Source organism: Candoia aspera, chromosome 7, assembly GCF_035149785.1.
Source record: "Candoia aspera isolate rCanAsp1 chromosome 7, rCanAsp1.hap2, whole genome shotgun sequence".
NCBI lineage: Eukaryota > Metazoa > Chordata > Lepidosauria > Squamata > Boidae > Candoia > Candoia aspera.
The window spans coordinates 24,159,667-24,186,107 of record NC_086159.1 but is presented as its reverse complement, the minus strand read 5'-3'; the positions used below and the strand labels follow the sequence as shown (position 1 = coordinate 24,186,107).

Here is a 26,441-nt window from a genome sequence, read left to right as displayed (position 1 = left end):
CCTTTGCACAACTCCAACCCATGCACCAGTTGCAAGCGTTTTTGTAACTGAAGGAATGAAAAGCCTCTATTCACAGTCGCTCATGCCTTGGTCATCTTTTGATTGGACTATTGCAACATGTTTATATGAGGCTGCCCTTGAAGACTAGCCAGAAGCTACGCCTGGTCCAGAATGCAGTGATTCAAGTAGCTAAGGGCACCTCTCAGTTTACCCAAGTAACATTACTTACTGCTAGAACTGTGAACATGAAGTTGGCTTCCAAGTGCAATTAAAGTTGCTGATTGTCATCTTTAACTCCTCACATAGCTTGGGGCATGGACATCCGTTAGACCACTTACTCCCAGCTGTTTCTGCCCACCCAATGAGATAATAGGGATACCTTTTGAGTGCCATCCTTGAAGCAGTGTTGCAACCAGGATATGCCTTTTCCATTGTTGTCCCTTTCCTTTGGAATAGTGTTCCACCTGAAGTCAGATCAACACCAACCTTGCTGACATTTTTTTAAAATTAGTAAAATATAAATAAGTAAATAAGCATGGGATCTGAAATGTGAAGCTTACAATTTTTCAATATATCTCAGTTTTTTATAAAGTTATGGCATATGCTATATCACTTTTTAAAGGGCATTCTAAAAGTCATTATTCAGCTTTAACTAAAAATACCTGGTTAACACAGTTGGATTGTCCAAAGATGATGGCGTGCACTGAAGCTGAAGAGAGGCTGGATATTTTAGTAAGGCAACCATTGGAAACTTGCCACTTTAACATGGTTCTGGCAACCCTTTATGGACTTTTTGCTGACACCAGGATTGAAAAGTTGCTGTTTTATGGATTTGTCTATAGATAAGGGATGGGATTTGGGATGAAGAGATACCTGTTAACAATATAATGGGTGAAGGATTATTAAATTTGTTTATACTTATTGTGATGAAGGTTGGAAGTAACTTCTTTATATATTTCTTTTCTTTTTCTTTATATTCTTTTTTCTTTTTTTTCCCTTCCCTTTTTCTTCTTTCTTTCCATTCTCTTCTCTTTCTCTAAGTTTAGTTTGTATTAGTTTTTACTATTGTAATTAACATTCTTAATAAAAATTATATTTAAAAAAAGAAACTTACTACCTTACCTTACCTTACCTGGAGGTAAGTTTCATATGGTTGCCTTACTGAAATATGCAGCCTATCTTCAGCTTCTCTGTCTGTCACCATCTTTGGGACCTTAGCTTCTAGTATAAAGTATTTACAAGAAAAAACGACAAAAGCTTTGGACTTGAATATTGCTGAAAATCTGTGGGGAGATCTCAAATATGCAGTGTATGCAAGGAAAGTTATATTTTTTGGTTAGAAGAATATAGACATATTTTTGGGCTAGAAGAGTTCTGCAAGGAAGAGTGGAGAACAATTCCAAAAGTAAGGATACAAAGACTCTTAGCTGGCTGCGGAAACTGTTGAAGCTTCAGAAGCTGTTTCTGCAAAAGGAGGTTGTAACAGGACTGGCCAGAAAAATGTCCAAACTCTTGCATCTATCATATTCACTACTGTCTTATTCTGAATCTATAAACAACTTCACATTCAATTTTTCAGAAAGAGGTTATGTTTAATTTTGAAGTAAGGTGAGGTTGTATCAGTATCTATTTACTTAGGGATTCACTGAAACATACAATTTAACCTGAGACGCCTAATCTCTTACATGCTGTACAACTGTATGTGTTTACTGAAACTGCAAGGTGTTTTCTCAAAATATACTGGGATGTTTTGACTACAGTTACAATAAGGTAACTCTGTTCTAGGGAAACTGTTTGTCCTACTACCCAAAGGTGATATTCAAAATATAGAAACACCTCTTACTTTAAAATTTTTAAAAATTGCACAATTAGATTGACAGACATTGGATTGTTGTTGGTAATGAATTTCTACTTCCTTCCTTCCAATTTATTTTTTCCTTTCCCATAACATGAACACCAAGGACTGAGAACCTATTGTTTCTCAGACATACTTTATTGCAACACCCGGCAATCCCAGTCAATTTGGGAAATGAAAGTAATGGTGGGAACTGAAGTTCATCAATATCTAGATGGCTTCAGGTCACTAGTTTTGACTTGTATTCTCTTTATTTAGGCTCTTGACTTTTCTCCTTTGGGGCATACATGACAGGAGAACGTTGTCAAAATGCACCCACTGAACTTTAGCATTCAAATACTTTATTGTAAGTATACTGAGTTTTGGAAAAGTGATACCCAGAATTATTAGTTTAAGTATTATTTTTCCTCTCCATGCTGCACTACAATGTATTTCTCTGAAATTCTTACCTATTGACAGTTACCTCAATCTATCTGTTCAATTAAGGTTTCCTTATTATAGAAATAATTGACATGAACTAACTTCGCAACAATCTGATATTCTAACTAATTTGCTGTTTATATGTACACCATGAAAGAAATGTACATATTTAATTAGGAGCTATGGGAATACTTATTGGATATGTTTACAAACAAGTAAAGGAAAGAACTACTCTTTCCACCAGTAGTATCGTACTCCTTGGCTACGCTATTTGCAAGCCAATGCAATGGAGAGTAAATATATCCTCTGGTATTCCTACATCAGTTGAGACCATGTTTTGTTGCAGAACTAAACTGCTGCCACTTGAGAATGAACGCGCAACTGAGCTATTTCATCCAGAACAGTAGTAAAAGTGCATCTGTTGGCCTGCCTGCATTTCTGGGCTGTGCATATGGCATCTATAAACATCAGCCCAGGAGTCTAAGAAAAAAGAAAAAAGTACGATCAGAACGATCTCAGTTCAAGCCTTACCTCGCTGTGTACGTTCCAGCTGTCAAGAGTAACGTTAAAGAGAGCTTTCAAAGCTTCAATGGCACAATCTGTTTCTTGAAGTGACAAAGGTGACATCTCTTGGTCCTCAGCTGTGATGTACTTATCTGTCCATGTTATGCTAAATGCACTTTCCAAGGCCTGAGTCAACAGGGGCAATCCCTGGAGGTCATTACGCAACTGGGATCGGATATCTGTGTGCAGGAGGGAGAGAAGGAAGAGGAGACGTAGATCAAAGCACTTAATGTCTTCCACAAATTGCTGGTCCTTGCATTTTCTCAGAAGATTGCAAAGCGTGGCTGCCAAGTTCAGTTCTAGGCTGAGTTTCTGGGCAGCTGGGCTATTAAAAACAATGTTGCAAAGGCATTTTAGAGCTTCCACTATGACGGGAAAATCAGTCACATCCTCCAAATGATCTTCCAGGGTATTCAGCTTTGCTAGCTTCATCAAGGTCTGCATGTTGGTCTTTGTGGTTACAGGAACTAAGACTTTCTTGTCTCTTGAGAGAATGCGAAGCGCTTCTAGACAAGTGACTCTGTAGGATGTGTTTATGTCTTTGTTTAATAGTTGCAGTATTCCTTCACACAGTTGCTAAACAAAGGGGATGGAAAAAACGTATTATTTCCCCTGGAATATACCAAATCCATAGTCTACCTCAAATCACAAAGTTTTAATGATCTTCACAATGCCTATTTATTGTGTGCTCTACCTGATTTATTGCTAGGAAGTTATTTCAACAGAAAACATACAGTACAAGTAAAGAATACATTAAGTCCATCAACAAATGAATTCAAGTAACATCGAAAGCAGTATATATTACAGCGTTTCACTGGCATATCAGTTGCCCATTTCCTGAACAATTACACATTTCTGAAAATGAGGATGCAGTCACAGGAGCTCAGAATTTGAAGTAAAAAGAAAAAAGAAAATAACACTGTGCAGCCGTGGTAACCTCCCTTATGGAACACACTTACTACCTACCTATACATCTGATATATGGCCCCTGTGCATATATTTGCTTTAAGTATTTGTCACCATATTAAATGCTACGAAATCCATGGAAATATACAGTGGTTTGCACTATTTCTAAGTAGTAAAGAAAGGGTTGTTTTCTCCCCCTTTATTACTTGCCCTGCTGCCTGTCCTATCTATTAGGGATGTGGAATATTGTGGATTCAACTCCAGAAAGGTGCTTCAGAGCATGAGGGAATGAAGAAGTAGCAAATGACTCCCAGCCTTTAAAACGATTGCTGTGTGACTCCAAAGGAAGACAGAGCTGCTTTAAAGAGTTGCAGACAGAAGCTCTGTTCATGTTCTCATTCATGCTAAAGTACCTTTATGGAATGAAATTTGAAAGACTGTACAGCCTTACTCTAAGTCCCACCCCCCAACCAACAACAAGTAGATCTGAGACCTTGTTTACTCTGAACAGCCAACTGTTCTAACAAAGACACTGACAAAAAGAATACGAAGTAAGCTCCAGAACCAGGACTTGTCAGAATGTTCATATTCAGTTTTTAGGCTGTTCTCCATTTCTCACCCCCATTTGGTGTTTTGTGAGATAAAAACTCTCACACCTCAGTTAAAAACTTGTATTTCTCCAGTAATATCTATAGGCAGTTCTCACTTCATCCCTATGGATTTCCTGCTTGAATCAAGAAGGATTATATCCAAACTATGATCCATTTCACTACTGTGTTCAGTTGGTGCTGTTTTGGCTAACTTTGTGCAAGTATACACTGGAAATAATCACTGTCAAGCAAACAGAAACAGCTTATTACATATATTACTGTCCAAGATTTAATTTAGAAGTATATTCCAGAATAGCGACAATCTAGCTGAGCTTGACAGTTATTACTACCAAAAGGGCATACAGTACATGAAACCAGAATGAAATGATCTGCAGTAAGCTCCTTCCACAAATTGGCATGGTTCTTCTTTAGAAACAAGCAATGCATTGCAAAAGGTCAAATCATTGAAAAGCAAAACACAAGACCCCAAATTATCCAACTCAAATGATGTCACCTGACCCACTGTATAGGCAGTCCCAGTGTTTTGGTTTCACCAGGATTTGTTTGCCAAGTACATGATGTTCCTTGTCTCCCACATAAATGATAATTGGCCTCATGTCATGCTGGACTGGCCTTAAGATTTTGTAGTTCATTATTATGCTGAGATTTTTTGACCCAGGGCCTTCTCAATTCTAAGTTCTCAATTGCTTTTAATTAAATCCTCCATAGGAGGCTCATCAGATAGACATGTTTTTAAATTTACTGAACTCAGTATAGGCTTGTAGCTTTTCACTAGGCAGTGTGGTTATAATGAAGTACATGAGAACTCTAGGAATAAATTATATAATAAATTAACTGCTCTCACCCTTTCCAGCTTTTCTGTAACTCACTCAAACTCTGGATGGGCCAACAACATGCCCACTGTTGACTCTATATGGCACAGAACAAAGTGAGACTACAAAAAGAAACTAGCTAACTCTTAGCTGCTAGTAGCCTTGATATTAGTGACCACAATTTGGTGGTAGGCAAGGGATGGGAAAAGCAAAAAAGTATCCTATCCTGATAAACCACTGTATGCTAATTTGCTGTACTAAGCCATAAATCATAACTTACAAAGCACAATGGCCAAATTCATTCACCACATTAAGCCTAACGGTATTGCCTAACACAGCGTTCCCAAACCTGGATGCCCTTCAACTCCCACTATTCTCAGCAAATATCTGAGAAGATTTAATCTAAATATCTGGAGGACACCAGCTTCGGGAAGGCTGTCTTAGAATGGCATGACCAGGCCACAGACAAGGAAGTTCATTAGCAGAGGGTCTGATCTTTGATCACTGCAATCTGGTATTGTCTATAGCAAGCCACATCTACAGAAATAAGACCTGATGAATCTTCAGAGAGTGGGCTTTCTGGCATATGAAAGTTTCTGATGCAATAAACTGATTAGTTTTTAAGGGACACCAGGATGATTTGTGACTTTTGCTCCAAAGATTAATATGACTGCTTGTGAAATGGCTGACACTGAACATGGATGGTAATTGCTGCCCAAAGACTGCTGCTTTGTACAAGCTATATATAAAATTAAAATATGTCAAGAGGATTTGTAATTATTTTAAAACAACCAAGAAGGATGGATTTTCTACCTTTGAGTGCTACTGAAAATATTAGTTTAATTTATAATGGTTTGGATCACAGAAGTTCCTTGGGTGGAGTTTTAAACTACATGCTGGTCATTTGGGTTCTAATAAAGAAATATACTTTCCAAAATGTTACCAACCATAATCAAATAACTCTGAACTTTCTGGGAATTGAGATGAGACAAGGCAAAAGGGCAGGGTAACATGGGCACAGACCTCCATAAATAGCTAATTTGCACCTTACAGTAGTAAATGGCAACAAGAGTTAAACTAGCCATATTTGTTTTTAAACTACAATTTAAACGATTTCCATGGTCAACCTATTATCATAAAAGTGTTTCAAGTTTTAAGCTAAGCGGACAGCCCTAAAATGTAGCTTTAGCAGCAGAACAAATGAATGATTAGAAACAACTAATAATAAATTATTTAGTGGAAACAGATCTAAACTACCCTTGTTAAGTTGCTGATAAATTCATTAAGCAGATCAGTGGCTGGGATTATATAACATACTAACTATCAAATTATTGTGCTTGTTTCTGGCTTAAAATGATTATGTGAACAGATAAATAAATCATAATTAAGGGAAGTAAGTCACTTTGAAACCATGGTTTGTTTTAGCTTATTAATTGCAACTGTGATTTAGTGGTATATGGAAATGACAATACATAATTTGTGTTTTCTTAGTTTTTATGCCTTGACCAAGCCTTTAAATTACTTGAGATTCAAGGCAAGAAATAGCAATGAAGAGGAACCAAACCAGGAACTGGCTAATTAAGCAATTATAATTTGCTTATCTGCAAATATATGCCTTTTGTATCTGCATAGTTCTCTGATTTCTAGAGAATGCAGGCAGCCTAATACTGCATGTTTATACTCAGTTCCTGTTTTCAGGATTTATTCTTCCAGCAGCTCTCTTCTGCAATCTTAAATCACAAGTATCAGTCCTACTAAATATAAGTGCACATTACAGTTAGAAGAAATCCAACAGCATTTCTTCAGAGAAATCCAAGATTGCAGGATGCTTAGGACTCAGGTGAAAAATACTAACTCCTGGGAACAGCAAAAGGTCTCAGATTTATTAAACGTTAATTAGATGCTAGCAGTGTTGAAAGCAGCTCTTTTACATGCAACAATTTTGCTGGCAAGCGTGAGAGTTTTGTAATAGAGCATTATTCAGAGACTTGCCTAGAATTTCCATCCACTTAGGTGCACTATGATGCTCTCAAAGGAACCCTGAATTTTGCTTCACTTTGTTCTTCTGATCCAACAGCTTGATGTCCTTTGGGGGTGGGACTCTCTTCTATGTCCCAATACTCGTTTCCTAGATTCATCAGAAACCTACATGGTATGGCTATTTCTAAAACGCTAGATCACCAATTTAGGAATGTTCATCCCAAGTATATTACAAAGGGTTTAATTATGTTTACAAGCTATGCATTACAAAACACTACTACCCTTCCGTTACAACATTTATTTCTACTATCTATGTCTAATAGAATAGGATGATTTAGTATTAATGTCTCATATTCTATGAAAATATATATAGTAAAATTCCTTGTCTTCAGTACCAATCACCTGCAGAAACTATTCTGAAGGATAGTATTTCCATTTGTCTATATCAATTTTCTTTTTTCTATGATTAGAATACAGCTCCATGACTCCTACGCACAGAGAAACTCAATGTACATAAAAGAGTTTTCCAAGCAGGGACAAGTTTGCATACAGTGTAAAAAAAGATGGAACGAGCGTTACTAGAAAATTTGCGCTTGCATCTATCTCACAAAATGAAGAATCAGCCTGCAGACTCCCTTAATTTATCTACTTTTTAAGAACCATCCTTACTCACCAACAATATTCCAATTTTCATAATGTTATGAAAAACATTAAACTAAACAACCATCCATGCATTTTTAGATCAGAGGCATAACCTAGGCAAAAAAGCTTCAGAAGTGAACAAGGAAACCCATGTGCCTTTACAATGCCCAACTCCTCTGTGGGAAGGGTTGGCTGTTGATATTATCAATACACTTGCCATATTTGAAAAATGTTCACCTGTTATTCTGTACCCTCAAGTACAGTGACATAATTTTATTGCTGTTGTAAAAATATATGCAGTTTCAATCACATGGGTATTACTCAGTCAAACAAAACTGCATATATGATAATATCTTTTAACATTTGCACAAAGCAAAAATGTCACAACCAGACAAGGAACGTATTTCTTCCTCCTTCAAGATCCAGCTTCCAGTGTCTTCTCTGTTATGCCTCAGTTGTGTAGACAACAACAACAACAATGCATCCCAAGTGCTGTCACTATAAAGTTCCATTAAACCTGCAGCCCATCAAAACAGTGTATTTTCTACTTTTCTCATATTAATCTGATAAAATTTTAAATATATTAAATGTAATACACTGAATTTAACTAAAACTGTTAATAAAGAGAAGCAACTATCCATTTTGCCACGGTCCTAGTTATAATGTATTTCTACTACATCAAGAACAACACATACAGTAAATTCTGCAAATTCTTTGAAAGAGGTGGTTCAAAAGATATAGGGACACATAGAAACCACAAATAGTTACAGCAACAAACTCTTTTTTTCAGACCCCTGGTGAAGTGAAGTGGCTATGCTTGCACACTTGTAGAGAGACAGCAGGGAGCAGCTTTTCAAAGCAGCCACATCTCCTGCAAATTTTGACACCCCTCTTTGAAGGATCTACACAGTCCTAATGCGTAATATGTGCCAAAAATGCACACACTTTTTAAAGACCAGGTTTAACATGCTTACCTTTCTTTTTTCTTCATCTGATGACTCAAATTTGAAAGTGGCCCTATTCTGAAGAAATAAACAAAATTCATTTTTTTTTTTACAAAAATGTGAATAAACATGTTTCATACAGGCTTACATATTTCATTTTGCCAAAACACACTTTAATTTGATATCTGAATCCTTACCAAAATTACTTGGAAAAGATTCAGGCCTTTCACTTTAACTGATTGAACTTTTATTTTTGAATTAAACAAATACAGATTAGCTAGCCATTTACTTCCTTTCCAAACCTACGTTTAAATGGAGAAGTAGAAATCTGAGGCATCCTTAATATATTTTTTTTAGAATTATGAATGATCATTCTACTGTTGGACAGAGCAGCCCTAACCCACTTAGAACTGCTCCATTAGTGATTTTTCACCAGGCAGTTACTTGCCATCCAAGTTATCACCCTCTGCAATGCCAGCCTTAATACTCTGACAGTTTGCTTAGAATGAAACCCCAAGAAGCTCAGAGTGGTTTATACAGGACTGCTTGATAAGAATTATTATCAGTAGAGCTATCAGCAAAAGGCCCTTGCCAAGACAGTGCCAAGATGGGTTTTGCAAAGTATGAGTTCACGGACAACAGGTTACCATGACTATTAGCCATGGCAACGAAATGGAATTTAGAAGTGGATATGCCTATTAAAATATTCAGCCGTGAAAGAGTTATTGCATCAACACTCTTCAAATACAAAGCAAGAAGCATCTGACAATTTAATCCTCATACAAACATCTGGGACTACTCTGTGCAAGTAGTAGTATGTTCTAGTATAAACTACAGGATGCATTTTGACCTGAGTTACAAAATTATATGAGAACAGCCATCAAGCAGTAGATATTTCAACCAGGGCCCTAGCAGATTACTTTAACTAGACACTTTAATTACCTTCACAATGGACTAGCAAGCAATGTCGATTAGTGGAGCACTGTTGCTAGAGCTGGCTCTCCAGTAGCTAGGCAACTACCTAGGGAGACCAGCTGAAGCTTTAAAGGCAACCTTGTGTAGAGGAGTACAGGAACTTAATTGCTCAACTCATTGCACAGAAAAACAAACATCAGTCTAAATGAGGAATTTTGCTTTCCATTCTTCACGCTATCAAAAAAACCCTCTAAAAATGGGAAAATTTAAAGAGAAAAGGTGCTAAAAAATTACCCTGGAGAAAAAACTAAGTCAAGTATTTGTTTTCATGGGACTTAATTATTGACAATTTTTTGCCTCAGAAGCTTCATTTTTACACAACATAATTATAGTTCTAATTGTTATAGAACCTTTACTGTGGTTAGTAGTGTCATGCATTTTTGCTACAGCCTTTCTTGAATTCATTACAGAAATTTGCATTTTTGTATGCCTACACAGAAAGGATTCCATGACACTAAAGGAAGTGGGGAAGATTTTATTCAGAAAATGTGCATTATATTCTGGAAAAATTAAATATTCAAGTAACAGAAATTACAAGATACAATAGTGATGGTGATCGCCACAGCAGTACTAGATGTTGGGCAGAAGATGACAGCCATATGGTAACACAAGAAGAAGGAAAAATTAAAGAGCATTAACTCAAAAAAGAAAAAAATGCAATAGTAAAAGAAAATAATGTTATTATTGGGAAATATGCAAGAAATGTATTAAGCCCTAGAAAGAAAAACACCCTTGGTGTGGATGATAGAGCTGAATGCTCATATTTGGTGGGGAAAAAAGTCACTTTGCCATTACATGGAGCTTATGGCTTGGCATGGAGTAGCATGGCATGGAGGAGGCATGGAGGTTAAAGAGCACTTTGCCAGGAATGGGTGGTTTTGCCCAGGATGTCCTCCAGAAAGCCACACAGGAGAGTCAGCTTCACCCAGCCAGGTGCCCTCCAGAAGCATTGACAGCTGGAGATAGGCGATGGACGCTGTGGATCAACACAGCTGGAGGGCACCAGGTTGGGGAAGGCTGAGGGACCTCATTCATTGCGGTGCCAGGGGCGCAAGAGCCGGCTTGTCTCGAGGGCAGTAAGGGAGGGTCCCTCTGCCTCTAGGCTTCCCAGCGCAGCTCAGGGACCATCGGGTGGAGAGTTCAAGAAGGATGCTCGGAGGACTGGCAGGAGGGGTGGGGACCACCCCGGAGGCTTCTCCATCCTAGCATCTTCCAACGGTCCGTGGACTACAACTCTCATCTCCCCAGTGCGCCAGACAGCTAGACATAATCCGGGTAGGATTATGGGCGTTGCCTCCCCCAACACTTGGGGGGCGGAAGATGGGAGGCTGCCCGAAGGCTTTGGGCTCACAAAGGGGGGCGGTGCCTTTAACGGGGAGCGGGGGCGAGCGGGATCCCGTCAGTACCTGCTCATTGAAGCGGCTCAGGACCTGCTCAGCCCCGTCTCGCCCTCCGACCGCTGCCAGCGCCGCTTCCACCGCCATTCTTGAGTAGGGCGCGGCCGAACGGCCAGCTCGTTCTCACGGCCAGGCAGCAACAGCAGCAGCTCCAGCCACCGCCTCTTTTTTTTTTTAACCCTTCTACCTTTGACCTCGAATGACGCCACGGTAAACCCCAGCAACTGTCCCCACCTCCGAAGGCAAGAGTGGGTTCCGATTGGTTGGCAGGAAGCCGAGAGGCGGGTGATCACCTGCTATTGGTTGAATGCTGTTTACTTCGGAGAGGGGAGAGATGATGCGGAAGCAACGGGCGTGGCAGCTCTTGGCGGAGACTACATTTTCCGGCAGCCTTTGCTGTTCTACTTGGAGACATTTGAAAGGGTGTGATGCATTGTGAGTCTTGAAAGTCTCTGTATTATCTATAACTGGAACGAGATCTACTGATGAATATGCAGAACTTTTCACAAGAATACTATATAAAAAAAAATTCCCTTCTCACTCCTATGGGTGGTATGTGTCTTCCTCAACCTTGGCTCCTCTACCAGAGGCCTGGGAGTTTGCGGGCTCTGTGCAGTATCTTAGCTGTTCTAGCACTGCACTCTTCTGGACAGAGAGCTCTGATGTTGCTCCTGGGATATGTTGGAGCCACTCTCCCAGCTTAGGCGTTACTGCCCTAAGTGCCCCTACCACCACTGGGACCACTTTGGTCTTTACTTTCCACATCTTCTCTGGTTCCTCCTTCAGGCCCTGGTAATTCTCCACTTCCTCATACTCCTTCTTCCTGATGTTGTTATCACTTGGCACCGCTACATCTATCACCACCACTGTCTTCTGGTCCTTGTCTGCTACCACAATGTGTGATTGATTGGCCAGTACCTGCCTATCTGGATCTGCAAGTCCCACAGAATCTTGGCCCTGTCATTCTCCATGACCTTCTGTGGAATCTCCCATCTGGACACTGTGCAGATGTTCCTGTACACAGTGCCAGCTACTTGGTTGTGCCGTTTAGTGTATGCTGTTCCTGCCTGCATCTTATATCCTGCCACTCTGTGTTGGACTGTCTCTGAGGCCTCTCTCCACAGGGCGCACCTTAGGTCCTGTCTAGTGTGGTAGACCCTTTTATGGATCTGGTGCTTAGTGCCTGTTCTTGTGCTGCTGTGATCAGTGCCTCAGTGCTGCCTTTTAGAGCAGCCCTTTCCAGCCACTGGTAGGATTTCCCAATGTCAGCCACCTCAGCTATCTGTCAGTGGTACATCCCATGCAGGGTCTTGTCTTGCCATGGTACTTCCTCTGCTTGTTCTTCCTTCCATGTCTGCTGTGGCCTCAGGCATTCCCTCAGCAGCTCATCCTTGGGTGCCATCTTACTGATGTACTCCTGGATGCTCTGGGTCTCATCCAGGATAGTGGCTTTGACCCTCACCAGACCCTGCCCACCCTCTTTACAGCTGGTGAACAGTCTCTGGGTGTTGGACTTGGGGTGTAAGCATCCGTACATTGTGAGGAGCTTTTGGGTCTTCGCATCAGCAGCCTCCATGTCCTCCTTTGGCCAGCTCACTATACTGGCAGGGTATCTGACGACTGGCAAGGCATACATGTGGATAGCGTGAATCTTGTTCTTCCCATTGAGCTGGCTCTTCAGGACCTGTCTTATCCTTTGTTGGTACTTGGATGTTGCTGTCTTCCTTGCCTCCTCATCATGGTTCCCATGTGACTGTGGGATACCAAGGTACTTGTAGCTGGTCTGTATGTCTGCTACGTGACCCGCTAGTAGTTCCACCTCATCAGTCTTAAATACCTTCCCTCTCTTTACTACCATCCAGCCACACTTCTCTAGTCTGAATGACATCCCAATGTCCTCACTGTAGATCTGTGTCAGGTGGATCAGTGAGTTGATGTCTCGTTCACTCCACTTGATGTCATCCATGTAGAGGAGGTGGCTGATGGTAGTTTCACTCTTGAACTTGTATCTATATCCAGTCCTAGTGATGATTTGGCTGAGGGGGTTCAAGCCCATGCAGAAAAGCAGCAGGGACAGTGCATCACCTTGGTATATGCCGCACTTGATGGCCACTTGTGCAAGCTGTCTTGAGTTGACTTTCAGCATTGTCTTCCACAGCCCCATTGAGTTCTTGCGGAAGATGCTGAGTGTTCTGTTGACTTTGTATAGCACCAGGCACTCACAGATCCATGTGTGTGGCATTGAGTTATAGGCTTTCCTGTAGTCAATCCAGGCTGTGCTCAGATTGGTCTGTCTAGACCTTGAGTCTTGGGTGACTGCTCTATCTATGAGGAACTGGTGTTTTGAGCCTCTGGTGTTGTTCCCAGTGCCCTCCTGAGCTGTGCTCATGTACTGGCTTATATGATCCTGCAGCTTGGCAGCTATGATGCCTGATAGGACTTTCCATGTTGTGGGGAGGCAGGTTATTGGCCAGTAGTTGGATGGTGCTGTTCCCTTGTGGGGGTCTTGCATGATCAGCACTGTCCTGTTAGAAATTGCACTAATTTTCTAGCAAGTACACCTAGATGAATGTAACTTGCTCCTAAATATATTATCTTGTGGGAATCTCCTACTCAGTTCAATAAACCCCTGGAAAAAAATGCAAAGTCATTGCAGTGCTCATTCGTGCACCTTGCCAAAAGCTACAACATATGTGCCCTTCACTATCTTCTCTTTATCTATTTGTCCCTACAAATTGTTTTTAAAGTTCCAATAATCAGTTTGAATGCTGCACAAGACTTATGAGCTACCAACTGATTCTCCTCCTTGCATTTGTGGAAAGAAGCCAAAACTGAGAAATTGCCTTCTGCTTTGTGGATATAACAAAACATTTGCTTTCCAGATTGTGGCAGACAGAATATTTTGAAGATCACACTTCAAAGTATATTCAAGTCCTGATGGAAGTTCACAGGAAGGAGTTTGTTCATACAGCAGCAACTGCCTCAACAGAGGCAACAGATAGAGGTTTAGTTTACACAGCAAGCTTGAAGAACTTGTTCATTTCTTTCATGTGTGACTGAACATATCTTGAGGTTATGATGTGGGCAACTACCAAAGAAGCAAGTTTTTCCAGCACTGTGAAATGTTTAGTGTGCTCATCATTAAAATGTAAATAAAACTTAGAGAGGAAGTATGTGGTTACACTCTCTAGCCATTTCCAAACCTGCTGCACAACAGACATGAACTGCAAAGTACAGGTAGTCCTCATTTAGCAACCATTTGCAGTTATGACAGTGATGAAAAAGTAACTTTACGACCAATCCTCGTATTTACAACCTCTGCAGGTCTGTAAACAAAGGAAAGCTGAAGTAAGATCATAAACACATTTCCAGTTTCACTTAGCAACTGCTTTGCTTAATGACCAAGTTGCTGGTCCCAATTGTGGTCACTAAATGAGGACTACTTGTATTTTTACGATGGAAGAGTCTTTCTCAGGATTTTACGGTAGGCTATTAAATGGGCTGAGAGACTGGTCAGCAGTGCATTTTAGTACATGCATGAAGTTGTGAGGAAAGAAAAACAAGTTTCGGAATCTTAATGAGAAAATGCAGAATAAATTCCATTTTCTTTTCTGAAGATCGGAGTGTTTCACAAGGTACATACTGCAAGTTTTCTGATATTAGCTAGATTTAATCTTTGTAAGTATTGCCAGTCAGCTTCAGAAAGTCATGGGCTTGGCGGTCAGTCACAGCAGTGCTGATTAGCTGAAGAAGGTCAGCATCCATTTTGTTAAAGGCTAGTGACCTTCAAAGCAAGTGGAAATCTGAATAAAAAAGTTGGATTTATTTGAGTCAATGTAGTTTTCATTGCTACGCCCCTGCTAAATCTCCAGCACTCCAAGGACACATAAGACATGGTCCATTTAGTGTTGTGTCACACAGTGGCCAAACACATACGCATATTTACAACATGGACAGGATGGCAAAGGCTCATTTCCGCTGTTGCTCCATGGCAACTGTTATTTAAGGTATGTTGCCTGAGATACCAGAGTTAATAAACAGCCATCAAACCTGGATGTTACTGATAGCCTGATCGTCCATAAATTTGTCCAGGTCTCTTTTAAAAATACCTAAATCGGTTACTTTACCATATTTGGTGGCAGGAAATTCCACACTTTATTAATTTTGCGAATGTAATGCAAACCCATTGCCAACTTCCATGTAAATCTTCATACATACACGGAATTGCTATACCATAAAGAAAGCCAAATGATGATTTCACAGTATTTATTATATAGGTTTTAACAGGATTTTTTTTTTAAAAGAAACCCTTTGCAATTGTGTTCTCATTTCAGAGCAAAGTCAGAGCAAAAGCACGTGTTTTGAATGCAGAGAGTCCAGATTCAGTGCTAGGCACCTGTAGTTGAAAGATCTTAGAGACACTGCAGAGACCTTAGGAACTCCGTATAAAGAAGCTGTAGATGATCATATGTATGTTCAGAGTATCACGTATAGACTCAATAGCTGTATTTACTAATCCATAATTTATTTAATTGTGGTTAACTGAATTAACCTAATTGGTTGGTTCACACTGAACTATGAACAAGCCAATCACATTTTGGCTTAGAGTGGTGTGCAAACCCTGTCAATGGGCACATCCTCTAAGGGTGGAAATGATTGGATCACAGGACAATAAGGCTTGGATTCAAAGTTAAATGAACCTAAAGAAATTCACAAAAGGAAACTCCTTTCTTCTTCCTCCCCTTCTCATGACTGGGATACATACCCAACAACTGGAGATGAGTGGAGGAAGATAAATACCATCAATTAAATTGGTATTGCCATGGGAAACATCTTTCAAGAAAGGATTTGCCAGTCTATTTCCAGAAGTTTCAACCTCATATTATCATGAGTGTTATCTATATACAGAGCCAAATGCTATAGTATCCAAACTATCTGATATGGCTTCCCCATGCCATAGCCCCAGAACAGCCCCAGATTCCTTGGAGACTACCTACTACAACTATTCTTTGAGGGAATCTCAGCCATGAGAATTTAAAAGCATCCTGTGTATCACTCTAGTACTTGGATAATAGTTTGGCTACTACCTGATCAAGATAATTACTGAAAATTCTCTCCAGATCCAATGGTGAGGGATTAATCAGGAGCATCTACTGTGTATATATCTAAAATTCTGGAGATGTGGGTGCTGCATTTTACTTTGGATATACATGATTTAGAGCCAGTTTGGTATAGTGGCTAAAGCACCAGGCTAGAAACTGGGAGACTATGAGTTCTAGTCCGGCCTTGGATGCAAAACCAGCTGGGCAACCTTGGCCACTCACTCTCTCAGCCCTTGGAAGAAGGCAATGGCAAATCACTTCCAAAATTTGCCAAGAAAACTGCAGGGACTTGTCCAGGCAGTAGCCAGGAATCAATGCTGACTCAAAGGGAGATATCTGTCTGTCTATCTATCATCCATCCATCCATCCATCCATCCATCCGTCATCTTCCTCGTTGTTTATTCTGATACTCCAGCTTTTTCCACCCTCCTTCAGTTGGCCAAGAAGCTATGGGAAAAGCCAACATCTATGCCTCCAACAACAAACTATACAGAGTCTTTGTACCTGCTGCAGTAAGAGGGGTGTTGTTTGTGTTTCACCATCTGGCTCTCAACTCACTGGTTGTGGAAGCCATCTAGAAGAAGGGTTTTTTAAAGATTTTTTTATCCTGCCTTTATAATTTTTATAAATAACTCAAGGCACAGAACATACCTAATACCCCTTCCTCCTCCTATTTTCCCCACAACAACAATCCTGTGAGGTGAGTTGGCCTGAGAGAGAGCAACTGGCCCAAAGTCACCCAGCTGGCTTTCAGGCCTAAGGCAGGACTAGAACTCATGGTCTCCTGGTTTCTAGCCTGATGCCTTAACTACTAGACCAAACTGGCTAACTGAAGTTATCAGAGCAATGACACATGGATAATGTGGATAAACTGGGAGAAAGATGGGTATAACAGTTCACAGGGAATATTCTACTTTATCCTTTCAGAATTGTGAATCACCAGACATGTCTCAGCAGTTATCAGGGTTTTGTTTTTTTTTGTTTTGAGAGAGAGAGATGGCCTTCTCCCTTTGTCAGAGGATAAAATAAAGCTTACAGGATTGTTCACAACTGAGGCATCAGTGCTTTCGAAATAAATCAACTCTGCAAAATATGTTGTGGTGTAGCTTGATGTCCTTGACTGGATTGGCTGATAGCCACGGTGGTCATAACCCAAGAGTTCAAAGAAATATTCTCCCATACTTGGAGATGTTGTACAATGTGTGAGCTAAGTTGGCAAGTTGTCAGGGAGACAGTTGAGTCAAAGGCAATATTTAGAAGGATTTCTGTACCAACACCTAGAGGAAGGACAACTTCCAATGGAACTATAAAACCTTTGTATATCAGGAGCCTTTCTCTACTTTTCAGATAGAGGCAAAGAAAAATGTGATGGCCTGCAACCACCTTGGTTCATATGTCAGGATCAGTACTGAGGGAAAAAAATGACAAGTTAGCCAGCTGCACTCCTGTTTGATGAACAGCATTTTTAAAAATCTTTTGCATTCCATCCATTGTGCCATCTGCTTTTGGGCTGAACAGACTTCACCGTCAAAAAATAAGTCATTGGTTCAGTTCTGGGACTTTTGAAAGATCCTAACTCTTGGATTATGACTACAGTGGCTGTCAGTTACACATTGGTGACTGCTCATAGATAGTTGTTCGGTCTACTATCTGATCTCATTTCTGTTGAACACATTTCACTTCTGCCACACAAAGGTTTAAGTTTGTTCTACTATCACAGCTTGCTTTTATTCATATTGTGACATTAAATACTAATGGAGGAGCATGCCCAGTACTTGATCTCTGCTTTCAACAAATACATCCAACCCTAACCCTTCAGAATGAAGACATTTCAGACTAGTTTTCCTCAACAGACCAAAGTGACATCTACTTCCACAGAGCTGTGTCTCCAAAACACGTTTTTTCTATTCTGTCGTCAGCAATATTTCTTAGCAATTCAGGATGTTGTTTTTCAGTCTGTCAGCCACCCTCAGGGTTTTCACCCAGTACAGGACAGTGGACGTGACATACCTTCATCTATTGGGCATTCATATTTATGGTATTTCAATTCTTGTCCGTTCATTTTGTCAGCTAGTATACTGGGGGCTACTATCACTTCTGGATTCTTAGCTGATGGATCATAGGAATATAAAGAAGTCCTGCCTGGCCTTTCCCAAGTCATATATCAGGGTCTGTCTAGATTCTCAGTCAACATGGGTTTTACTACCATCTCTTCAGGTCCTCATTCTCTCAGCAATGGCTCTTGACAGGAGCAATCAACCTTAAATGCGGTTTCTTATGGTGCATTGTCTTTTTTATCTCATCATGTTCACTACAGTGAACGTGCATGGATTTGGATATGGTCCCTCCAGAACTGATTGATCATCATTCTCCACTCAAGATTGGATCCCCAAGAAGGGGTCTTGATTCTCCCTTTTGTATGTTGCTTGCTTTCTCTCTTGGTAGGATCCACTCTGTTGTAGCTGTCACTTTTCCGTACTTGTTCCTCCGGAAGTGACTAGGGATACCTCCTGAACTGGTTGGATAGCCCATTGTGTCGATTCCACTGTGAGAGAAAAATGGATGCCGGCAGAGCAGTTATGCCCATCGTTCCCTGTTCATAAGCATGCTTCGATAACTGTTTTCCCTTAGGTTGTTCATTAACCTCTTCTCTTCTCTCTTTTTTTTATGCCTTCAAGTTAGTGGTTGACTCAAGGCAACTGCCTGGACAAGTCCCTTCTGTTTTCTTGGCAAGCTTTTCAGAAGTGATTTGCCATTGCTTGCTTCCTAGGGCTAAGAGTCACTGGCCCAAGGTCACCCAGAAGGCTTTGTCCCTAAAGCGGGACTAGAACTCACAGATTCCTGGTTTCTAGCCTGGTGCCTTAACCACTAAACCAAACTGGCTATCTAAGTGATCATTAAGTGATTATTAAAACACTGGGAGGACAGTGGGAATAGCATTCAGGAACAAGCATAGTAGGAGTCTACTTCCTTTCAAAAAATGTTCAGCTACAGGTTTCTGATGGGCTTCAACACAGGTGCAGGAACCACTCAAGTAACTACAGGTAATCCTCACATAACAACCATTTGTTTAGTGATGGTTTGAACTTATGACGGTGCTGAAAAAAACCTACTTACGACTGGTCCTCACACTTACGACTGTTGGAGTGTCTCTGTAGTCACATGATCACGATTTGGGCACCTGGCAACTGGTTCACATTTATGACCTTTGCAACATCCCATGGTCATGTGATTGCTATTTTTGACCTTCCCAGCCAGCTTCTGGCAAGCAAAATCAATGGGGAACTGTGTGATTCACTTAACGACCATGTGGTCCACTTAACACCTGCAGTGATTCACTTAATGACTGCTGCAAAAAGGTTGTAAAATTGGGTCAGATTCACTTAATGACCACTTTGCTTAGCAACCAAAATTCCAGTCCTCTGGAACTATCTGTACAGTTACAAATAAGCAACCTGTTCATCCTCTCCTTCCTCCTGCAGCTACTGACAACTCCTGAAAAGTCTCTGGAGATTTCGGGGAGTCTCATTAATCCTCTGCAAACCATCTCATGTTATTCAGGATCAGAAAACATCTCCCCCAACTTTTTGCGGGAGGGGAACAAATGTCTCAAAAAGGAGGCATGAACATATGACCTTATATAATCTTTCTTGTTTTAGAAAATTCCTCTTATCCCACCCCACATGGTTGAGGAATCATTCTCCATGTACAATCCATCAACTCTCCAGAGAGGCTTCGCAGGACAGAAAGCAGGAAAATTCTTCTTTAACTTTAGGTTCCAAACTTATTTTATTTTACACAGTATACAGTAGCTGTTCTTTCTGACACATGATTTAGAAGTGTAATATATATAAACCACCATTCTTGGTTGCCTGTCTAGAACTCAAAATATTACGAATTAAGTAAGATAAGATTATTGGTTCCATATGTTTGTTTTTTATTTAAGTGTGAAAAGCCTTTATATATATTGGATAACTGTACAAACAACACAATTCCATTTTAACCATAAACACAGTTATCACCACGGTTCAGTGCTATCAAATATTTTATTTACAAAACAATTATTAAAATGCCTGATGCCAGATTTTCTTGTAATATCTTACCCATAGGGTAATAAGTCCACCATAATTACTAGGTGCTTTTTATATAATACAGAAGCAAAACACCCTATGTTAATAATTTTTCTACAAAAAAATTCACAAAGAACTATGAATTTGACCAAAAATACCAATGGAAAATAAGACTCTGAAAATACAATTTCCCTGTACCTACGTAACAGAGAATAGATTCAAAAAGGCACAACTCTGAAGTTTGTATAAGTGTGACGAATTGTTTTGGCAAAGGAACCAGGACCAGGCTTTATAAATTGGTTGTCATCTTTTATGGTAAGTCTCACACATTTCCTCCATTTCACAGCACTCACATGTCACTTTCTTGCTTTCAGGAGATTCTTTCCACGCTCCCGCAGAGGTTGCCCCATAGGAGCCCAAATAGCCCTCTTCTTGGCGTTTTTGTTCTGATTGCCAGTGTTAGTGTCCAACATCAAGGCTTCAATAGATACTATTTAGGGCCCTTCCACACATCCCAGTGGAGCATCCAGCTACTTGTTATGCTTTAGATCAGTGTTTCTCAACCTTGGCAACTCTAAGATGTGTGGACTTCAACTCCCAGAAGTCCCCAGCCAGCATAACTCTGCCCTAGATCACCAGATTGGTTCACCGAAACTTCAGGAGAAAGAAGACCTAGAGTTGTGCCTGGGGCCTGGTGGAAAGCAGTTAGTGAAGAAATGAAAGGAAGGATCTCGCTTAGGCTTAGGAGAGGGTTTTTTTTCCTCCCTGGTCTTTACACTCCTCTCTCACACACACAGTAATGTTCTGTAGGAATGGGGCAGCAGGATTGCATCCCTTGTAATTAAGGACCCATTACTTTTATTCACGGTAGAGTGACGTAGTACAAAACGCAGCAGTTTAAGGCAGTGATCATTCAATGCTACACACCTCCTTTTTTCAAGGTAACACTTATTTGATCAATAGAAAAGTGCACCATGATGTAAAGTTACAAGTAAACTGGAATTCATCTAAACGCAACTAACATGCTGTTTTAAGAAGCCTCAGATATCAGTAGAAACCGAGGACAATAGTAAGCCTAGCAATAGCTCTGGAAAAAGCTAGTGAAAGTTTTTAAAGAGAGGCAAAAACTGTGTTTCATTTTCCTTTAGTGAAAATGTGTTTATTCCAGCGTGTTTCCTTAAAGATCATTTCCAGAGTCTCAGTGAGAAAAAATGAATGGTGATCCAACACTGCATCGATTTGATTAGACAGCTTTACAAATCTTGGATAAGTAAGCCAGTATTGTGATCATTGCATTACAGATTGTGTTGCAAAATGCCACAGAAACATTGCTTGCATGACACGTGACGCTATAAAGCTGCAGGAGAAACTCAGAAGGGCAGCTGGGGCAGGAAGGCGTTATTATTTTTCCATTTTCTCTTGATTGTGCTCCCTCCCAATCTGCTTTTTCTCATGGGGATTATTTCCTGTCCTACGTTCCACTGAGGAGGTAAGAAGAGCAAAACAAAATGAGAAAAATTACTTAGGGGAAAAGCACTGATATTCTTCTCTTACTTGCCAGGGGTGCACTTCAAAACCTTTTCTGTTTTTTTTTTATAGAGGAAATGGAAGCAATCTGGTTTAACCATGGGCTTATTTCTGGCCCATAGGCACAGTGGGTGCTTCTCAGTCAACACTTCTAGCCATCGCACTGTATAGGCTGATAATGATAAAATGCTGAGCCATGCACTGAAAGTGATCTCTGGACGCAAGAAATCATGCCCTCCTCACTGTAAGATCTCCCATATGTTACCAGGTCTATCTTGAGGGTCTAGACCAGTGTTTCTCAACCGTGGCCCCTTTAAGATATGTGGACTTCAACTCCCATGGCTGGCTAGGGTATTCTGGGAGTTGAAGTCCACACTTCTTAAAGGGGTCAAGGTTGAGAAACACTGGTCTAGACATTTTTTTAAAGTAATAGCACAGTATTGCTGCACTTGCAGGAGATTAACAGGAAGGCTAGCTCCACACAGTTTTAACCAAAAATTTGGACTCAAAACAGGAAAATGAGAGGATTCTTTTTATGGTAGCTTAGTGTCAAGGCGGATGATTAAATCAAGACTTGTAATTTTTGATGACCAGACTGGATAATTTTCAAGTCCATTTTGCTTCCATGATTTTCTGAGGAATACAAGCCTGTCTGATGCAGATAAATTCATCTGTAATTGCAGGTTTATGAACAAGCAAAGCAGATGGAGAACATTCAGTGATAACGGAGATGGCAACTAATTCAGAGCACTTTTCTTGCATGTGGAGAAAAACACCAAAACAAAAGGCACACCTTGGCCTACATAATGCTTAATAGCAGCACTAAAATCCTGCTTGCTTGGAGGAACCATTGCACTGGCCTAGAGCTTATAGTCACGTGCCCAGGATATTTCCCATCTTCATGGTTGTTGCCAGTGTCCACATAAGACTTCCATTACTCTACTAGCAGGCATAAACTTTTTTGTCCATTTTTTATTAAATATGTAGGATTGATATTATTACCAGTCATGTTTATTTTGCCCATCCTGTGGTTGCTTCCCCATTGATGTAGGCAAAGCCAGGAAAGTGTTGCATGTGCTCGTATTCAGAATTTCTCCGTGTGGTTAATGGGGTGTACATGTCACTGGAATTTCCATATCTTGTGGAATGCATGGGTGGACTTGTATAACAAGGGTTTGCCGAGGGCACTTCTGGCCAGCGAGGTGTAACCGGAGATGGATGCAGTCTTGGGGTGCTGCTCATCAAGCAGGGCTCCATCCTTGAAGACGGGCTATTGAAAGGGTACTAAAGACACGAAAGTACATTGTGAGAAAGTTTGTCATGCATCTGCGTTTCAGAAAGAAAACCACAAAAAACAAAGTAAGAATTAAGATCCAAATTCTGCCAAAGCTGTCTCCTCAACTTTTTATGGTGTGCAGTGCAGAGCTACAAAAAACTGTGATTGTGCAAGGAAAAACAAAGTTGGTCTGGGAATTTTAACCCAGTTCACAATAAATCCACCCCTTCCATCAAATCCGCAAACACCTAAGATGAATACGAAAGGTTTAATATTACTACTAATAAAAAATAATAGACACATCTACTAATAAAAAATAATAGACACATCTCACATTGTATCACAAAGTATCTCATAGAGTTGTATGCAAATGTTTAGGCACACCTAGTTACATTGTATGTTTTAATGAATCCCTAAGTGAACACATCCTGAAGAAAGATGACAAATCAAGCAAAGTGGAGGAAGCTGCAAATTTCATTGCATGGGAGTAAGCCTTATTGTGAAAGGACTTTTCTCATCACAGTTTCCGTCTTCATTCCAGCCCCTTTTTACTGCAGATTTCAGGCCCACCTGGAACCTGTATCTCCTGACTTGAAAACTGTACTCTCTATTTGGAAACAGTGAAAAGGGCCTGGTTAAAAAAAAATCCTGTTTTCAGTCATATATATTAATGTTTGATAATTCAGTCAAACATTCATTTCTAGACTGGAAACCTTATATACTTTTTTGCTGAAAGAAGAAAAAGTGATATGATTTACGGGTTTGAGGTTTAAAAAAGATGTGGACTAAGTGAGGGCTTGAAGGGATTTGTATAACATCTAGGAGGGAGGATTATAAGATTGTAATTATCTGTTGAAGAGAAGGTCAGAAGTCATTATATTTCATAACTTTAGTTTCTTTTTTCTTTTCTTGCACCTTCTTCTTTTCTTCTTCTTTTTCTTTAGATTTGATATTTACTATATGTAAAATTCTCAATAAATATACGTGAATAAAAAAAGATAATTCAGTCATTTCTTTCAGCATTCACTGTGGCATGACACAATGCATAATACTGAGGCAAGTTTTCTTGACAAACATGAAAGATCCCTAAATGTATATTTGAATGGCACCTTTCTAGTCAAGATCAGTGTTTCTCAACCTCAGCAACTTTAAGATGTGTAGACTTCAACTCCCAGAATTCCCCAGCCAGCTTGGGCGTTGAAGCCCACACATCTTAAAGTTGCTGTGGTTGAGCAACATTGCTCTAGACTGTGGTACTATGACCCACAGGAGTACAAATAATTGTTTATTCAGTGATGGCAGTAGTTTGATTTTGCACAATGCAATGGGATGTAAAGTATGGCTTAAACATTACAATGAGAGCCAGTCTGGTATAGTGGTTAAGGTACTGGGCTAGAAACTGTGAGTTCTAGTCCCGTCTTAGGCACGAAGCCAGTTGGTGACCCTGGGCCAGTCACTCTTTCTCAGCCCTAGGAAGAAGGCAATGGCAACCTACTTCTGAAAATCTTGCCAAGAAAACTGCAGGGACTCATCCAAGTAGTCTCTGAGAATTGGACACAATTGACCAGATTTTTTTTTTTAAAAATCACAGTAGTTGGGTTTACACAACACATATTAAAGTAATACACAAACACACCAGACTATTGCTTAGTACAATTTGTGAAAGCCAGCATTCATCTATGGAGGTTTGGGCTCTGCACAGGGACTATCCTTCTTTTTTCTCATTGGCAGTGCAGATTGCCATACAAGAAAAGAGTCTCCTTAAACATTGCCATAGATTTGATGATCTGCCATTCTCCGTTTCATTAACATTCCAGGGCAAGCAAGCCCAGGCAGAAAGAAAGGGCTAATAAACGACTGTAAAAACAAGGGGAACCGGGACACAGTGATTTGTTTCTCTGTGTGGCCAACCCTGTCACTTCCCCCGTTGATGCAGCTGTGTTTATGAATGTGTCATGAATATAAAAAAGAATAATTGCTGGAAAATAATATGGCATTGCAAATATGTAGTATTTTTACAATAAAATCTGTGATGGCTGAAGCCCCAGCATGGAAAGATTTGTAACGGTAGGTCAGCTAATTGCAAATGAGTCAGGGACTTCTTTTTCCTTCCAGTGAAGAGACTATTGAGAAACAATATTTTTAAAGTCCGCCTTGGACCCTGCCTGTCTATTAACTCCACCAGTGAAGCATCTATTCAGCCTTGTTGGAGTATCCAAGACTTCACCATCTGCGCGGATGCCTGCCCAAGCTGCCTGAATCACCTTTCACACTTTGCATCCGGTTTAATGAAGAGTGCTTAAGCATGCTGATCTCAAAACACTGGGGCCTAGTGATCTTTGCCTAATATAAAGGCAACGTTTGTTGGAGAGCCCTTGACAGGAAATTACCATTTTCTGGGTCAACTCGCTTGCCATCCCCATGCCGTTGAAACTTGACAAGAAACACTAGCCCCTTTAAGTTGGGGTGACTTTAAGCCATTTATTAAGGCCTTTTCTCCCCCAAATTTAAAATGAGCTCTAGTTCTTTCCCATTATTATTTTAGAAAATGCTATTTTAAGTGTCTCCTCTACCCAATCAAGGTTGAGTTCTTGAAGATCAGGCTGAAGAATAATCTCTTTATTCTTATCCTTCAGCTTGCTGGTTGATTATGCAGAGTGAAAGGTGTCTCTGTTTAAACAGCAAAAATATTTTCCTTATGAATGCAACTCTAATATCTAAAATATGAATAAATTTTAGAAAATGCACTCTCTTATGTAAAGCAAAATATTGCTGTTCAAATCTTTAGCCTTACAGCATTGTAATATATTTTACTGGTTTTTTAAAAAATGCGCATTAGAAAGCACAGAAAGTATATTGTAAAATCAAGATATAATACAGATTTTTAAATTGGTGGCTGTATATAATATTACAAGCCTGGTTTTCCATGTCTAATGCTTCTCCATTTTTCACTTAATATATGATCGGACTATTGAAATTCAGTTGGTGATTTCAGAATGAAATTGAATCATATCCCCTTCTTGCTCAGAGTACTGAGACTTGGGCTGGCTCCACAGAAAGGGGACGTTTGTCTACTGAAGGTCACACTTAACTATTTCTGGAAGAACAAAGGTCACAGTGGGTGGGGCAGGATAGAACAACGGATTTTTTTTTAGTCTTAGGGGAAGGGTTGTTGTTTGTTTAACTATGTTAAACTAATTTAGAATTTTCATGTGTTTTTCTACCTCATGGGTAGTGTGAAACCATGTTATCAATTTTAGTAACTGTTGTTAGAAGGGACCATGCAAAAGATTTTGAGAGCTGCATGTTACCTTGGGGCCTCAGGTTGACCACATGTGTCATAATTCAGGGTTTATAAAT

At 40.1% G+C, this 26,441-nt stretch overlaps 3 protein-coding genes across 5 annotated transcripts in view; 1 reads left to right on the top strand and 2 right to left on the bottom strand.

Annotated features, from left to right (window-relative positions):
- The window catches only part of RIC8B (RIC8 guanine nucleotide exchange factor B), a 41,505-nt gene extending 30,229 nt beyond the window's left edge, over nucleotides 1–11,276 (bottom strand). Inside the window, exons 1-3 of the mRNA XM_063309286.1 lie at nucleotides 11,116–11,276; nucleotides 8,765–8,812; nucleotides 2,807–3,415 (exon numbers count right to left, since the gene is read on the bottom strand). Of these exons, the coding sequence (XP_063165356.1) occupies nucleotides 2,807–3,415; nucleotides 8,765–8,812; nucleotides 11,116–11,193 (735 nt within the window). The 5' untranslated portion in view covers nucleotides 11,194–11,276. The remainder of the gene's footprint in view (nucleotides 1–2,806; nucleotides 3,416–8,764; nucleotides 8,813–11,115) is intronic.
- Nucleotides 1–25,615, top strand: part of MTERF2 (mitochondrial transcription termination factor 2) — a 99,729-nt gene extending 74,114 nt beyond the window's left edge. For all 3 annotated transcript variants that reach the window (XM_063308458.1, XM_063308461.1, XM_063308459.1), the window contains exon 3: nucleotides 25,599–25,615. The gene's annotated coding sequence lies outside the window, so the exon portion shown is untranslated. The remainder of the gene's footprint in view (nucleotides 1–25,598) is intronic.
- RFX4 (regulatory factor X4) overlaps nucleotides 22,817–26,441 on the bottom strand; it is a 51,946-nt gene continuing 48,321 nt past the window's right edge. The window contains exon 17 of the mRNA XM_063308457.1: nucleotides 22,817–23,089. Within this exon, the coding sequence (XP_063164527.1) occupies nucleotides 22,817–23,089 (273 nt within the window). The remainder of the gene's footprint in view (nucleotides 23,090–26,441) is intronic.